The 17,500-nt window shown below is 43.6% G+C and overlaps 1 protein-coding gene across 1 annotated transcript in view; it reads left to right on the plus strand.

The window, feature by feature from the left end:
- CPNE9 (copine family member 9) overlaps positions 1-17,500 on the plus strand; it is a 353,312-nt gene that overhangs the window by 271,837 nt on the left and 63,975 nt on the right. The window contains exons 9-10 of the mRNA XM_075321438.1: positions 9,609-9,672; positions 17,180-17,283. Of these exons, the coding sequence (XP_075177553.1) occupies positions 9,609-9,672; positions 17,180-17,283 (168 nt within the window). The remainder of the gene's footprint in view (positions 1-9,608; positions 9,673-17,179; positions 17,284-17,500) is intronic.

The following is a 17,500-nucleotide window of genomic DNA, read 5'->3' on the forward strand; positions in this document are numbered from 1 at the left end:
CGCATAATAGACTGCATTGTGTGTCCAGCGGTCCTATGTAAATTTTCTCATAATAGGCTGCATTGTGTGTGTCCAGCAGTTCTATGTAAACTCACGCATAATAGGCTGAATTGTGTGTCCAGCGGTCCTATGTAAATTTTCTCATAATAGGCTGCATTGTGTGTGTCCAGCAGTCCTATGTAAACTCACGCATAATAGGCTGAATTGTCTGTGTCCAGCAGTCCTATGTAAACTCACGCATAATAGGCTGCATTGTCTGTGTCCAGCAGTCCTATGTAAACTCACGCATAATAGGCTGCATTGTCTGTGTCCAGCAGTCCTATGTAAACCCACGCATAATAGTCTGCATTGTGTGCCCAGCAGTCCTATGTAAATTCATGCATTATAGGCTGCATTGCGTGTGTCCAGCAGTCCTATGTAAACTCACAAATAACACCTTATATCCGTAAAGATATGCCCACACAGCCTACTCAGCTCTGCTGTGCCATCACCATTTCTGCAGCACACATCTTTAGCTTTCAGATGTCACGCTGGTGCAGCGCGGGGCGGCGGTGACGTTTCGCCACGTTTCTTTGAAGCTTTGATGCCCGTGCATTGGGGCTGAACATCTGGGCTTGTTGGAGCATCTGTTTCTCCATTGGACGCTGCGCTCTGACTCTGCCGCAGGAGGTGATGGCGCGGCTGCCGTGCGAGCGCACAATTTCACAAAGTACTGAAGGATATATCGTCCTTATATTGTTCTTGGGGGCCCCACTGATCGCTCATTAACGGCTGCTCCTGGTGTTTTATGAGAAGCCGCATGGAGCTTATGTGTTTTATGAATTCCAATTACTATTAACCAGTGAAGTGTACCACCGCCATCACATCTGCACCACCCAGCTGGTCCTCCGCCATTAGGATACAAATAAATTAAAGGGTTTTTTTTCAACATCAGGTCCAACATTTGCTACCAATTAAAGGGGATGTCCACAATATTTTTTTATAAACTTTTTTTTTTAATTAAAATAAATTATCACCACTTTTATGTTTTAAAAAAATCTCATTTTGCAGCAATTTTTCCAATCCTACCTAAAACGTTTGCACCGTTCTATATTAAAAAATTGTTCCTGGTTGGAGCCACCACTAGAGGGCACTTATTTGCCTATTGCTTTATCAATGCATGCATTATTCTTCTTTTAGTCTGTGTCTATATTATGTGTTTACCTATTTTTTTTTTTCCTATGTCCATCATCGCAGCCGGGTTTGGGGTTTCCAGATGTTTTCGGCCGATTCATCAAGTTTTTCCTATGTCCATCATTAAAATTGGGTTTGGGGTTTCCAGATGTTTTCAGCCGATTCATCAAGTTTTTTTCTATTTCCATCATTTTGGCCGGGTTTGGTGTTTCCAGATGTTTTCAGCCGATTCATCAAGTTTTTCCGATGTCCATCATTACGGCCGGGTTTGGTGTTTCCAGACGTTTTCAGCCGATTCATCAAGTTTTTCCTATGTCCATCATTGCGGCCGGGTTTGGTGTTTCCAGATGTTTTCGGACGATTCATCAAGTTTTTCCTATGTCCATCATTGCGGCCGGGTTTGGTGTTTCCAGATGTTTTCGGACGATTTATCAAGTTTTTCCTATGTCCATCATTGCGGCCGGGTTTGGTGTTTCCAGATGTTTTCAGCCGATTCATCAAGTTTTTCCTATGTCCATCATTGCGGCAGCGTTTCGTATTTCCAGATGTTTTCAGCCGATTTATCAAGTTTTTAATATGTCCATCATTGCGGCCGGGTTTGGTGTTTCCAGATGTTTTCGGCTGATTCATCAAGTTTTCCTATGTCCATCATTGCGGCCGGGTTTGGTGTTTCCAGATGTTTTCGGCTGATTCATCAAGTTTTCCTATGTCCATCATTGTGGCCGGGTTTGGGGTTTCCAGATGTTTTCAGCCGATTCATCAAGTTTTTCCTATGTCCATCATTGTGGCCGGGTTTGGGGTTTCCAGATGTTTTCAGCCGATTCATCAAGTTTTTCCTATGTCCATCATTGCGGCCAGGTTTCGTATTTCCAGATGTTTTCAGCCGATTCATCAAGTTTTTCCTATGTCCATCATTGTGGCCGGGTTTGGTGTTTCCAGATGTTTTCGGACGATTTATCAAGTTTTTCCGATGTCCATCATTGTGGCCGGGTTTGAGGTTTCCAGCTGTTTTCAGCCGATTCATCAAGTTTTTCCTATGTCCATCATTGCGGCAGCGTTTCGTATTTCCAGATGTTTTCAGCCGATTCATCAAGTTTTTAATATGTCCATCATTGCGGCCGGGTTTGGTGTTTCCAGATGTTTTCAGCCGATTCATCAAGTTTTCCTATGTCCATCATTGCGGCCGGGTTTGGTGTTTCCAGATGTTTTCAGCCGATTCATCAAGTTTTTCCTATGTCCATCATTACGGCCAGGTTTGGTGTTCCCAGATGTTTTCAGCCGATTCATCAAGTTTTTCCTATGTAAATGATGAATGGGGCAGGAATAGGCAGTATGTGTGTGCAGTTCCATGCACTCTATGGCATTCCTTATTATGTAGCAATACAGGACCATGCCTTAGTATTATTAAAGCTTTTGCAGTTTTTGCATTCCCTGGGGCAGCCATAAATATGGATTCTGATCATTGGAATAATATGACTGGGATGAGAATGATCAATGTCACTTCAAAGATGCTTCCTGTGATCCACCGGATTCTTTGAGGTTTTCCAAATAAGAATAAAGAAAACCTTGGGAAAATGGGATATGAAAGAGGAAACTCCTGGGAAAAATATTCCTTACATCTCTACATCATTATATACTATTGTATACATTACATTTTTTCTGCAAAGCCCTAAACAGGACTGTCCACCATTACGTGTCACTGTAAGAACCAACACTCTGTGCTGATTAATTTTCTTAATATATCAGGGCTACATTTTCATTATACAAAGCTCCAAATCCCCTGTAGAGATGTAGAAATAAATACGGTAATAATATGCAGCCACCACTAGAGGGAGCTCACTGCATACTGTGCTATTATTTAGTGCAATGTATAAACTGTATACAGTGTGCTCCCCCTAGTGGTGGGTGTAGGCATCCTGAATGTTATTATTTAATTATATTTCTCTGCAGGGGATTTGGAGCTCTGTATCAGAAAAATGAGCTCCGGTGGATACAAAGTTGTATTATCAAATATTTCACATAGGAAAAAAATAGGGATGAGTGTAATGTATACACAGTATGTGGATTATCAGCTGTGTAATGAGCAAAGAAAAGAAATCCAGCCACTGTAATGATATTAAAGGGGATGTAGCAAGTTTGGAAAACAATTGTCTATCTATAGAATAAAGGATAACTTTCTGATCGTTGCTGGGATCTGACACCACTGATCCCAAGCACGGGGATCTAAAGAGCCCTGAGTGGATGGAGCAGTAGATGATGCCAATGTCACGTCTGTCTCTCTACATTATGAGACTAGTGACAGATTCAGGGCTAGAGAGTCATTTCCGTGCAAAGCTCTCAATATTAAATGTATTTCCTTTCTTTTGGCAATCTTAGGGTTAATGTCAGTTTTCCTTGCCAGCAGCCTTCTCATTACCTTTTCAGGTGCTTCTGGTTTGGGAACACTCCCAGTCCCCATATATACCCTCTACTCCCTGTACAATATGCCGGATATACCGAATCCTCATTCTGGGATTTGGCCTGGAGGTGGAAGGAGCTGTTGGATCCCTTTCTGTCTGTTGTGGTGTAGGCTGCAGTCCTGGTGCCTTATTTGTGGCCAAGAAGTTGTAGTTTATCCTTTGTTGCTGTTTGTCTTCCTTTCCCTGTGTGTTGCTTTAGTGCAGCGGCAGGACTAGGGATTCTTACCTACCTACTCACTAGCCAGGACTATTGTAGGGTCAATTAGGGCTTAAGGTTTTTGCTTAGCGACAGGTGAAGAACTGATAGGGACTGGCTAGGAGTGCAGGGTACAGTTGCAGGTAAGTGGAGGAGGTGCCCATCTTCTCTATCACTAGTGCTAGGGACCACCATTGTTAAAGTGCCCCCTAATGTACCCCTTGTTTGTCGTGGTGAAACCCCTGTTTGTTGTGTGTTTTGCCCCATGCCGGACCTTCCACAACTCTATGCGTGACAGCTGATCCGCTCAGTGCTGAAGACTAGCCAAACGCTATCTGCAGTGGTTCCATAAGAGATCAAAGACCACCACTCTATTCACATGGGATTCTCAGTATCTGTGGGGATCCAAGCCTTTTGGACATTATCCCCTAATCCCATGTATATTTGATACAAACCATTTAAAGGGCATCTCCATTTTATACAGTTATGGTATATGATCTATGTGTACCCACCCATCCTGAGAGCTCTGGTTTAGCTTTGTGCCCCTTTTACCATTTTTCCAGTACAGCGTCACTCCAGGTCATCCCTCTGTGCAAGGAACTGCTCTTTTAGGCTACTTTTACACCTCCGTTTTTTTGGCGTCCGGCACTATCCGGCAAAAAAACTGATGCAACGGATCCGGCGAAAAAGCGGATCCGTTGCATCAGTTTTTTCCATGCGTTCCTTCCGTCTTTTGATGGATCCGTTGTGCTACTGAGCATGCGCAGTTCAAAAAACAGTCATTGAATTCCGCCATAGGCCGGATGATGACGGATCCGGTGCCCATAGGCTTTCACTGTAACTCACGGCGCCATACGGTTTTTCGCCGGAGACAAAACACGCTGCAAGCAGCATTCCATCCGGCCGCCGGATCAGCTATTTACGCCGGATGCAACGCAAGGCCCTGCGGCACAATCCGGCACTAATACAAGTCAATGGGGGAAAGATCGGATCCGGGGGCAACACACACCGGATCCGTTCTGTTTTTTACCGGATTGTGCCACACGGCAAAAAACGGATGTGTGAAAGCAGCCTTAGTTCAAACAGGAGGAAAAGGAGAGGCGTTCAATATTCATCTTGATACCGGCTCCACAAGTTTCCGCCAGTCTAACCTCTCCTGATGCTCAACAATGGGGCCTCCATTCCTGGGGAAGATTAGTTCATTAGTCTGTGAAATGCCAGTTTGTCTCCTGGCGTCCGCTTATTTTATATTTTCCTGCTTTGCTAATGAACTGTCAAACAATGCTGTTATTTTTTATTTTTTTTGCAGATACAATTCGCAGCCGCTCGTGCACACAGCGCCACTGCTAACGAGAGCCTCATTTAGGTGGCACGTCCCTGTGATTTTTGCTGGTAGACAGCCCCTCGATTTGTTCAGCCCCTGATAACCTGTCTTATTAAGGGTCTGGTTTGCAAAACATTTGTATCTGACGAGGGTCTCCATCACTCGGATATAGACGGCTCGCTGTATACAGCATTGCTATACATTACAATGCTCAGTGTCGCCCCCCCACCCCTTGGTACATAAGGCTTGGATTCATGACATCCAAATCTTTTTGCATAGATGATTATTAAAATAGTTATCACATTATTGGTTTGGCTGTTAATAGCTATTTAAAAGTAATTCATAGCATAAAACTCAAATTAGACTTTGTGCAGAATCAGTTTCCTTCCCCCTCTGGCAGCTGATAATGTAGTCCTGTCTTACTTCCTCTACATAAGGATTCTTCTTAGCTATACTATACGGGCACACAGTGATGTCACAGTACAGGGATAATACACACAGGGATGTCACAGTACAGGGATAATACACACAGGGATGTCACAATACAGGGATAATACACACAGTGATGTCACAATACAGGGATAATACACACAGTGATGTCACAGTACAGGGATAATACACACAGGGATGTCACAGTACAGGGATAATACACACAGGGATGTCACAATACAGGGATAATACACACAGTGATGTCACAATACAGGGATAATACACACAGGGATGTCACAGTACAGGGATAATACACATAGTGATGTCACAATACAGGGATAATACACACAGGGATGTCACAGTACAGGGATAATACACACAGTGATGTCACAATACAGGGATAATACACACAGGGATGTCACAGTACAGGGATAATACACACAGTGATGTCACAGTACAGGGGTAATACACACAGTGATGTCACAGTACAGGGATAATACACACAGCGATGTCACAGTACAGGGATAATACACACAGTGATGTCACAGTACAGGGATAATACACACAGTGATGTCACAATACAGGGATAATACACACAGGGATGTCACAGTACAGGGATAATACACACAGTGATGTCACAATACAGGGATAATACACACAGGGATGTCACAGTACAGGGATAATACACACAGTGATGTCACAGTACAGGGGTAATACACACAGTGATGTCACAGTACAGGGATAATACACACAGCGATGTCACAGTACAGGGATAATACACACAGTGATGTCACAGTACAGGGATAATACACACAGCAATGTCACAGTACAGGGATAATGCACACAGTGATGTCACAGTACAGGGATAATACACACAGGGATGTCACAGTACAGGGATAATACACACAGGGATGTCACAGTACAGGGATAATACACACAGTGATGTCACAGTACAGGGATAATACACACAGTGATGTCACAGTACAGGGATAATACACACAGTGATGTCACAGTACAAGGATAATATACACAGTGATGTCACAGTACAGGGATAATACACACAGGGATGTCACAGTACAGGGGTAATACACACAGTGATGTCACAGTACAGGGATAATACAGTGAGGTCACAGTACAGGGATAATACACATAGTGATGTCACAGTACAAGGATAATATACACAGTGATGTCACAGTACAGGGATAATACACACAGTGATGTCACAGTACAGGGATAATACACATAGTGATGTCACAGTACAAGGATAATATACACAGTGATGTCACAGTACAGGGATAATACACACAGTGATGTCACAGTACAGGGATAATACACACAGTGATGTCACAGTACAGGGATAATACACACAGTGATGTCACAGTACAGGGATAATACACACAGTGATGTCACAGTACAGGGATAATACACACAGTGATGTCACAGTACAGGGATAATACACACAGTGATGTCACAGTACAGGGATAATACACACAGTGATGTCACAGTACAGGGATAATACACACAGGGATGTCACAGTACAGGGATAATACACACAGTGATGTCACAGTACAGGGATAATACACACAGTGATGTCACAGTACAGGGTTAATACATACAATGATGTCACAGTACAGGGATAATACACACAGTGATGTCACAGTTCATGTATAGAAAAGGATTAGTGTTGGAGGTTTATCAAGACCCCCAAGTATTTTTTGGAAGTTTTATATATATATATACACAGTACAGCAAAAGTTTGGACACACCTCCCCATTCAAAGAGTTTTCTTTATTTTCATGACTCTGAAAATTGTAGATTCACATTGAAGACATCAAAACTATGAATTAACACATGTGGAATGAAATACTTAACAAAAAAAGTGTGAAACAACTGAAAATATGTCTTATATTCTAGGTTCTTCAAAGTAGCCACCTTTTGCTTTGATTACTGCTTTGCACACTCTTGGCATTCTCTTGATGAGCTTCAAGAGGTAGTCACCGGAAATGGTTTTCCAACAGTCCTGAAGGAGTTCCCAGAGATGCTTAGCACTTGTTGGCCCTTTTGCCTTCACTCTGCGGTCCAGCTCACCCCAAACCATCTCGATTGGGTTCAGGTCTGGTGACTGTGGAGACCAGGTCATCTGGCGTAGCACCCCATCACTCTCCTTCTTAGTCAAATAGCCCTTACACAGCCTGGAGGTGTGTTTGGGGTCATTGTCCTGTTGAAAAATAAATGATGGTCCAACTAAACGCAAACCGGATGGAATAGCACGCCGCTGCAAGATGCTGTGGTGGCCATGCTGGTTCTGTATGCCTTCAATTTTGAATAAATCCCCAACAGTGTCACCAGCAAAGCCCCCCCACACCATCACACCTCCTCCTCCATGCTTCACGGTGGGAACCAGGCATGTAGAGTCCATCCGTTCACCTTTTCTACAAAGACACGGGGGTTGGATCCAAAGATCTCAAATTTGGACTCATCAGACCAAAGCACAGATTTCCACTGGTCTAATGTCCATTCGTTGTGTTCTTTAGCCCAAACAAGTCTCTTCTGCTTGTTGCCTGTCCTTAGCAGTGGTTTCCTAGCAGCTATTTTACCATGAAGGTCTGCTGCACAAAGTCTCCTCTTAACAGTTGTTCTAGAGATGTGTCTGCTGCTAGAACTCTGTGTGGCATTGACCTGGTCTCTAATCTGAGCTGCTGTTAACCTGCAATTTCTGAGGCTGGTGACTCGGATAAACTTATCCTCCGCAGCAGTGGTGACTCTTGGTCTTCCTTTCCCGGGGCGGTCCTCATGTGAGCCAGTTTCTTTGTAGCGATTCATGGTTTTTGCCACTGCACTTGGGGACACTTTCAAAGTTTTCCCAATTTTTTGGACTGACTGACCTTCATTTCTTAAAGTAATGATGGCCACTCGTTTTTTTTTACTTAGAATTTGTATTATGGCAAGAAAAAAGCAGCTAACAGTCTATTCAGTAGGACTATCAGCTGTGCATCCACCAGACTTCTGCACAACACAACTGATGGTCCTAACCCCATTTATAAGGCAAGAAATCCCACTTATTAAACCTGACAGGGCAACACTTGTGAAGACAAAATCATTTCAAGTGACCACCTCTTGAAGCTCATCAAGAGAATGCCAAGAGTGTGCAAAGCAGTAATCAAAGCAAAAGGTGGCTACTGTGAAGAACCTAGAATATAAGACATATTTTCAGTTGTTTCACACTTTACGTATTTCATTCCACATGTGATAATTCATAGTTTTGATGCCTTCAATGTGAATCTACAATTTTCAGAGTCATAAAAATAAAGAAAACTCTTTCCAATGAAAGGTCGTCTTTAAAGGGGTTCAAAAACTACTTTTCTCCAGAAACAGATCTTGGACTTTCTGAAGAATCGCAGCTCATTCCCATTTCATTCAATCGGGATGAGTGAGAAGACCATGGGCCATGGTGGCGCCGACTCCGGAAATAAAATCAGACCCTTTTTACTAATCTTGAACAACCCCCTTTAAAGTCATCTCGCGATTGCAACACATTTGACCTAGGATGCGATGAACCAAGAGCCCTGATAATGAGGAGGAATGGGGTTGGACCTTGCAAATGTTCTTCTCTTGGCTTTGGGTAAATTAGAAGTAAAAGAGGTCACAAATAAAGGTTTATTCGGGAGCGAACGAGGGAAATCTTGTATCCATCTGAAGAAACTGGAATAAATGAGGAGAGATGAAGCCGAGGGTAAAGTGGAGGAGAGCGCTCGGCCCAGATTGTATTGTATTTTCCACACTGCGTTTGTCATTTACGCCTAACAAGCTTTAAAGGGGCAGCAGTAAACCTTGGAGGGGATAGATAGACAGACAGTAATTGCATGTCTTCTGTACCACAATGGCCTTAGACCTCAATCTGTCATCCTTTCTGGGTCTCTATAAGCAATAGAAATCAGCTGTCGCTGTTGATAAATGATCGCGTTTCACTCTCTTCTTTTCTTCTTTTATTTATGTATTTCTTTTTTTTTTTTTATTTCTCACCCAGGGGGATTCCAGGAAAGAAATGTGGGAACATAATCTTATCAGCGGAGGAGCTCAGCAATTGTCGGGTTTGTATACATTTCTACACATTGTAGCAAAAGAGCAGCACATCGCTGCCGAGCTGGTAATGGCCGCATCCACCGTTGTAACCGTTCTCATTACTATAAAGACATATGAGTTGCACTCCTTCCCATTATGTAGTAATGTCCCCCATCCTGGGCTCTATCCTGGGAAATATGTCCCCCATCCTGGTATATACTGTTCCCCTCCTGGTATATACTGCCCCCTGCTGGGACCCTCCTGGTATATATTGTTATATTGTCCCCCTCCTGGCACATATGTTCCTCCCCTGGGCCCCATCCTGGTATTTACTGTCCCCATCCTGGTATATACTGCCCCCCTCCTGGTATATACTGCCCCCCTCCTGGGTCCCTCCTGGTATATATTGTCCCCCTCCTCGTATATATGTTACTCTTTTGGGCCCCTCCTGATATATACTGTCCCCCTCCTTGTATATACAGCCCCCCTCCTAGTATATATTCTCCCCCTCCTGGGTCCTTCCTGGTATATACTGTCCCCCTCCTGGTATATATGTTCCTCCCCCGGGCCCTATCCTGGTATATACTGTATCTCTCCTTGTGTATACTGTCCCCCTCCTGGTATATATGTTACTCTTTTGAGCACCTCCTGATATATACCAGGAGGGGGACTGTATATACAAAGGGGGGGGGAAATATATATCAGGAGGTGCTCAAAAGAGTAACATATATACCAGGAGGGGGACAGTATATACCAGGAGGGACCCATGAGGGGGAGAATATATATTAGGAGGGGGAAAGTATATACCAGGAGAGGAACATATATACCAGGAGGGGGACTGTATATACAAAGGGGGGGGAAATATATATGTTCCTCTCCTGGTATATATTCTCCCCCTCCTGGGTCCCTCCTGGTATATACTGTCCCCCTCCTAGTATATATGTTCCTCCCCTGGGCCCTCTCCTGGTAAATACTGTCCTCCTCCTGGTATATATGTTACTCTTTTGAGCACCTCCTGATATATATTTTCCCCCTCTTTGTATATACAGTCCCACTCCTGGGATATACTGTCCCCGTCCCAGTATATATTGTTCCCCTCCTGGGTTCCTCCTGGTATATACTGTCCCCCTCCTTGTATATACAGTCCCCCTCCTGGTATATGTGTTCCTCTCCTGATATATACTGTCCCCCTCCTTGTATATGCAGTTCCCCTCCTGGTATATGTGTTCCTCTCCTGATATATACTGTCCCCCTCCTGGTATATACTGTACTCGCCCTGCCCAGGTCTCATGTTGCACGTCATCCTCTTCTGTAGCCGGCCCGCAGTGGTCGACAGCTTTTATCAGCATCCGTCCCATGGCAACACATGACATCGTTGTTATGTACCACCTCAGTCACGGGGACGCCGCTGAAAGCTGCCATCTTCACTTTGGCTGGCAGCGTGTATCGAAGAACCTGACGGGTCTCTGTGCCGCGATGCATTTCAGCTGGATGCGTGTCCTCAGACGCACATCCAGATTAAATGGCAACCTGATCCATTATAAGTCAATGGGATCTGTCCTTATCCATATTAGATCACGGGGCTAGGAAGCTAATGATCCCTGCGAATCAGCTGACATCACTGAGAGAAGTAGTATCAAGTCATAGATGTCCTCTGAGAGAAGAAGACATAATATTACACATTCCAATTGTAATGAATGGGTGACCACAAGTTCTCCAGAGGGGATAACGTGGCAGAGGGGCACGGGAAGAGTCATTGGTACCTGGGCTGGGGTTTGACTGCTGCATTTTCACCCCACAACTGTGGCTACGTCTGCTCCCCTACACTCATGACTATCTCTGCACATCCTACATGCATGGCTACCTCTGTCCATTCTCACTTGTGACTACCTCTGCAACCCCTACACCTGTGGCTACCTCTGTAACACCTATACCTCTGACTACCTCTGTCCATTCTCACTTGTGACTACCTCTGCAACCCCTACACTTATGACTACCTCTGTAACCTCTACACCTGTTACTACCTCTGCAACCCCTACACCTGTGGCTACCCCTGCAACCCCTACACTTGTGACTACCTCTGCAACCCCTACACCTGTGGCTACCCCTGCAACCCCTACACTTGTGACTACCTCTGCAACCCCTACACCTGTGGCTACCTCTGCAACCCCTACACCTCTGACTACCTCTGCAACCCCTACACTTATGGCTACCTCTGCAACCCCTACACCTGTGGCTACCTCTGCAACCCGTACACCTGTGACTACCCCTGCAACCCCTACACCTGTGACTACCTCTGCAACCCCTACACCTCTGACTACCTCTGCAACCCCTACACTTATGGCTACCTCTGCAACCCCTACACCTGTGGCTACCTCTGCAACCCCTACACTTGTGACTACCTCTGCAACCCCTACACTTGTGGCTACCCCTGCAACCCCTACACCTCTGACTACCTCTGCATCCCCTACACTTATGGCTACCTCTGCAACCCCTACACCTGTGGCTACCTCTGCAACCCCTACACTTATGGCTACCTCTGTAACACCTATACCTGTGACTACCTCTGCAACCCCTACACCTGTGGCTACCTCTGCAACCCCTACACCCGTGGCTACCTCTGCAACCCCTAAACTTATGGCTACCTCTGCAACCCCTAAACTTATGGCTACCTCTGCAACCCCTAAACTTATGGCTACCTCTGCAACCCCTAAACTTATGGCTACCTCTGCAACCCCTACACTTGTGGCTACCCCTGCAACCCCTACACCTCTGACTACCTCTGCATCCCCTACACTTATGGCTACCTCTGCAACCCCTACACCTGTGGCTACCTCTGCAACCCCTACACTTATGGCTACCTCTGTAACACCTATACCTGTGAATACCTCTGCAACCCCTACACCTGTGGCTACCTCTGCAACCCCTACACTTATGGCTACCTCTGTAACACCTATACCTGTGACTACCTCTGCAACCCCTACACCTGTGGCTACCTCTGCAACCCCTACACCCGTGGCTACCTCTGCAACCCCTAAACTTATGGCTACCTCTGCAACCCCTAAACTTATGGCTACCTCTGCAACCCCTAAACTTATGGCTACCTCTGCAACCCCTAAACTTATGGCTACCTCTGCAACCCCTAAACTTATGGCTACCTCTGCAACCCCTAAACTTATGGCTACCTCTGCAACCCCTAAACTTATGGCTACCTCTGCAACCCCTAAACTTATGGCTACCTCTGCAACCCATACACTTATGGCTACCTCTGCATCCCCTACACTTATGGCTACCTCTGCAACCCATACACCTGTGAATACCTCTGCAACCCCTACACTTATGGCTACCTCTGTAACACCTATACCTGTGACTACCTCTGCAACCCCTACACCTGTGGCTACCTCTGCAACCCCTAAACTTATGGCTACCTCTGCAACCCCTACACTTATGGCTACCTCTGCAACCCCTATATCCATGGCTACCTCTGCAACCCCTACACCTTCCTTGTCTTGTCTTTTTTTTATAAAAATAACAAAATTGTGAAGTTCCCGTTTTTTCCCCGCATTTTTTCCTCCTGTTCAGATTCTTTTCTCCTTCCCCTGTAAGGTAGCACAGACAGTAAATCTTTCTGCTTTCCCCTCTGATCCTCGTTGCGGCTTGGAGGAAAGGATTTTGATTGAAAATCTTCCAAGCTTTAGTTATTCTGATGAGTGATCGGGGGCTTCACAGACAGAGGACGCTGAGGCCGCCATCTTGGCACAATTTGATGCCGTGATTGCCAGACTGATGCCCTGCGAGGTGCTCCAGCCATTATCCTCAGCCACGCTCCTTCATCATCAGCCTTCCCTGCTACATGTTAATTGCAGAAAGTGCAGCGGTAACAAACCGGCAATCAGCGGAGAGGACGGGGAGGACGGGGAGGACGGGGTTACACCGCAGATTGCTAAATGTGATGGGAATGAGCCGTGCAAAGTCTGAGAAGATGGTGCCAACTTATGTCCATGGGGGTCTCCAAATAGAGGAGACATCAGTTTTGGGGAAATATTTCTCTTTAATGAAATGAGTCTCTATTGGGGGTGCATCTATACGCAATCAAGAGGGGACATTGGTCACAGCGTCCAAAAGACCCCGAAGGAACGCAGCAATATTAGAGGAGGACAACGCAAATGATTGCAAGTAGCTAGGGGCGTTCCTGGGAATGATTATTCATTTATCTACAACACCCACACACAGTATGACATTCACATGCAGTATACATAAATAATGCTGACATATAATATGCATAAATAATGCTGTCATACCGTAAGCATAAATAATAACACTGTGCACATAAGTAATTCTACTATGATGTATACATAAATAGTGCGACCATAGTATCATAAATAGTGCTACCATAGTATATACATTAATAATACTGGTATACTATATACATTAATAATAATAATCACATAAAGAATGCTACTATAATTTACATATAAATAATAATGTTATCCTATACACATAAATAATGATATAATAAAATACACATATCTAATGCTGCCATAATATACAGATATATAATATTGCCATACTGACTTACAAACTATACACATGTATAATACTGCCCTCCTGTACACATATATAATAATCCCACATTATAGACATGTATAATACTGCCCTCCTGTCCACATATATAATAATTCCACATTATAGACATGTATAATACTGCCCTCCTATACACATATATAATAATTCCACATTATAGACATGTATAATACTGCCCTCATGTACACATATATAATAATTCCACATTATAGACATGTATAATACTGCCCTCCTGTACACATATATAATAATCCCACATTATAGACATGTATAATACTGCCCTCCTGTACACATATATAATAATCCCACTTTATAGACATGTATAATACTGCCCTCCTGTACACATATATAATAATTCCACACTATACACATGGATAATATTGCCTACTATATATATATATATTTCCCTACTATACATATGTATAATACTGTCCTACTGTACACATACATAATACTTCCATACTATGCATATATATTTCCCTCTGTACACATATATAATACTTCCATACTATACATATGTATAATACTGCCTTACCGTGCACATACATAATACTTCCATACTTCCATACTATGCACATTACAATATAGTCATACATGTATCATACTGCCATCCTCTATGCATGTATAATGCTGGCATACTGTAAACATAAATAATGATGTTTTTTATATATATATATATATATAAAAATATATATATAAAAAAAAATATATATATATATATATATATATATATATATATATATAATGCTACCATAGTGTATTCATAAGTGATGCTGGTATACTATATGCATAAATAAGGCTGTCACACTATCCACAAAAATAGTGATATCACACTATGCACAAATATAATGCTATTATACTGTACACATAATACTTCCATTCCATACACATGTATAATATTGCCACACTGTACAAATAATGATGTCATACTATACAAAAACAATGCTACCATTTTGTACACATACAGTGCCTACAAGTAGTCTTCAACCCCCTGCAGATTTAGCAGGTTTGATAAGATGCAAATAAGTTAGAGCCTGAAAACTTCAAACAAGAGCAGGATTTATTAACAGATGCATAAATCTTACAAACCAACAAGTTATGTTGCTCAGTTAAATTTTAATAAATTTTCAACATAAAAGTGTGGGTCAATTATTATTCAACCCCTAGGTGTAATATTTTGTGGAATAACCCTTGTTTGCAATTACAGCTAATAATCGTCTTTTATAAGATCTGATCAGGCCGGCACAGGTCTCTGGAGTTATCTTGGCCCACTCCTCCATGCAGATCTTCTCCAAGTTATCTAGGTTCTTTGGGTGTCTCATGTGGACTTTAATCTTGAGCTCCTTCCACAAGTTTTCAATTGGGTTAAGGTCAGGAAACTGACTAGGCCACTGCAACACCTTGATTTTTTCCCTCTTGTACCAGGCCTTGGTTTTCTTGGCTGTGTGCTTTGGGTCATTGTCTTGTTGGAAGATGAAATGACGACCCATCTTAAGATCCTTGATGGAGGAGCGGAGGTTCTTGGCCAAAATCTCCAGGTAGGCCGTGCTATCCATCTTCCCATGGATGCGGACCAGATGGCCAGGCCCCTTGGCTGAGAAACAGCCCCACAGCATGATGCTGCCACCACCATGCTTGACTGTAGGGATGGTATTCTTGGGGTCGTATGCAGTGCCATCCAGTCTCCAAACGTCACGTGTGTGGTTGGCACCAAAGATCTCGATCTTGGTCTCATCAGACCAGAGAACCTTGAACCAGTCTGTCTCAGAGTCCTCCAAGCGATCATGAGCAAACTGTAGACGAGCCTTGACATGACGCTTTGAAAGTAAAGGTACCTTACGGGCTCGTCTGGAACGGAGACCATTGCGGTGGAGTATGTTACTTATGGTATTGACTGAAACCAATGTCCCCACTGCCATGAGATCTTCCCGGAGCTCCTTCCTTGTTGTCCTTGGGTTAGCCTTGACTCTTCGGACAAGCCTGGCCTCGGCACGGGAGGAAACTTTCAAAGGCTGTCCAGGCCGTGGAAGGCTAACAGTAGTTCCATAAGCCTTCCACTTCCGGATGATGCTCCCAACAGTGGAGACAGGTAGGCCCAACTCCCTGGAAAGGGTTTTGTACCCCTTGCCAGCCTTGTGACCCTCAAGTTTGTTCACAAGTTTGGGGAGGGTCTTAATTAGTCAGAAAAGGCTGGAAAAAGAGATAATTAATCCAAACATGTGAAGCTCATTGTTCTTTGTGCCTGAAATACTTCTTAATACTTTAGGGGAACCAAACAGAATTCTTGTGGTTTGAGGGTTTGAATAATAAATGACCCTCTGAATAAAATTTTCACAATTTAAAAAAAAAAAAATAAATAAATAAACATTCCTTTTGCTGCAGTGCATTTCACACTTCCAGGCTGATCTACAGTCCAAATGTCACAATGCCAAGTTAATTCCGAATGTGTAAACCTGCTAAATCTGCAGGGGGTTGAATACTACTTGTAGGCACTGTATATACCAATGTCATTTTGCAAACATAAATAATGATGTGTTATACATATATAATGCTGCTGTGTTGTACACATAAATAATACTGCTATACCTTACACATAAATAATGCCGCAATAGCATACACAAATATTGCTACGATGCTGTAGACTTAAATAATGACAATGAACTTAACAATATTCACAGATTATAGAGGCAAAAGTCTTAATATCGGCATCACTGATTGCGGAGTGCCCCCTGTATGAAGTAGGGGGGCTGCCGAATGACACCTTATGGGAGGTTTAGATGTCCCTTTTCCGTATAAATTACAGTGCGGTTTATGATCACAAGTAGTTTCATAACAAAAGTTCTAAAACTAAAGGAGGCAGCGTGAGCCCGGAGCGGCTTCAGGTGTCATCAGGGGACCGGTCCGAGGGTTATTATAGGTGCGTTAGTGTAACCAGCGCGTTCTCCTCTACAGGACATCGTCACTCTGCAGCTCTGCGCTAATAAGTTGGACAAGAAAGATTTCTTCGGGAAGTCAGACCCTTTCCTCGTCTTCTACCGCAGTAATGAGGACGGCACGTAAGTCCAACCGCTGACTTCTTATTATATACAACCTGACGTTCTACCGAACAAAGGGCGACTTCCTTCGTTATAATAAAGCCACAATTAGGAACCCGCTGAGATCATCACAAAACCAACTGACTGCTCCGAATCTGCTCAGAAAAGTTTGTCTGAAGGATTTTTTTTCTACAAGTATAATAGACATTTGGAGCAGATTTGGAGCAGATTTCCCCCT

Source organism: Anomaloglossus baeobatrachus, chromosome 8 (assembly GCF_048569485.1).
Source record: "Anomaloglossus baeobatrachus isolate aAnoBae1 chromosome 8, aAnoBae1.hap1, whole genome shotgun sequence".
Classification (NCBI taxonomy): Eukaryota; Metazoa; Chordata; class Amphibia; order Anura; family Aromobatidae; genus Anomaloglossus; species Anomaloglossus baeobatrachus.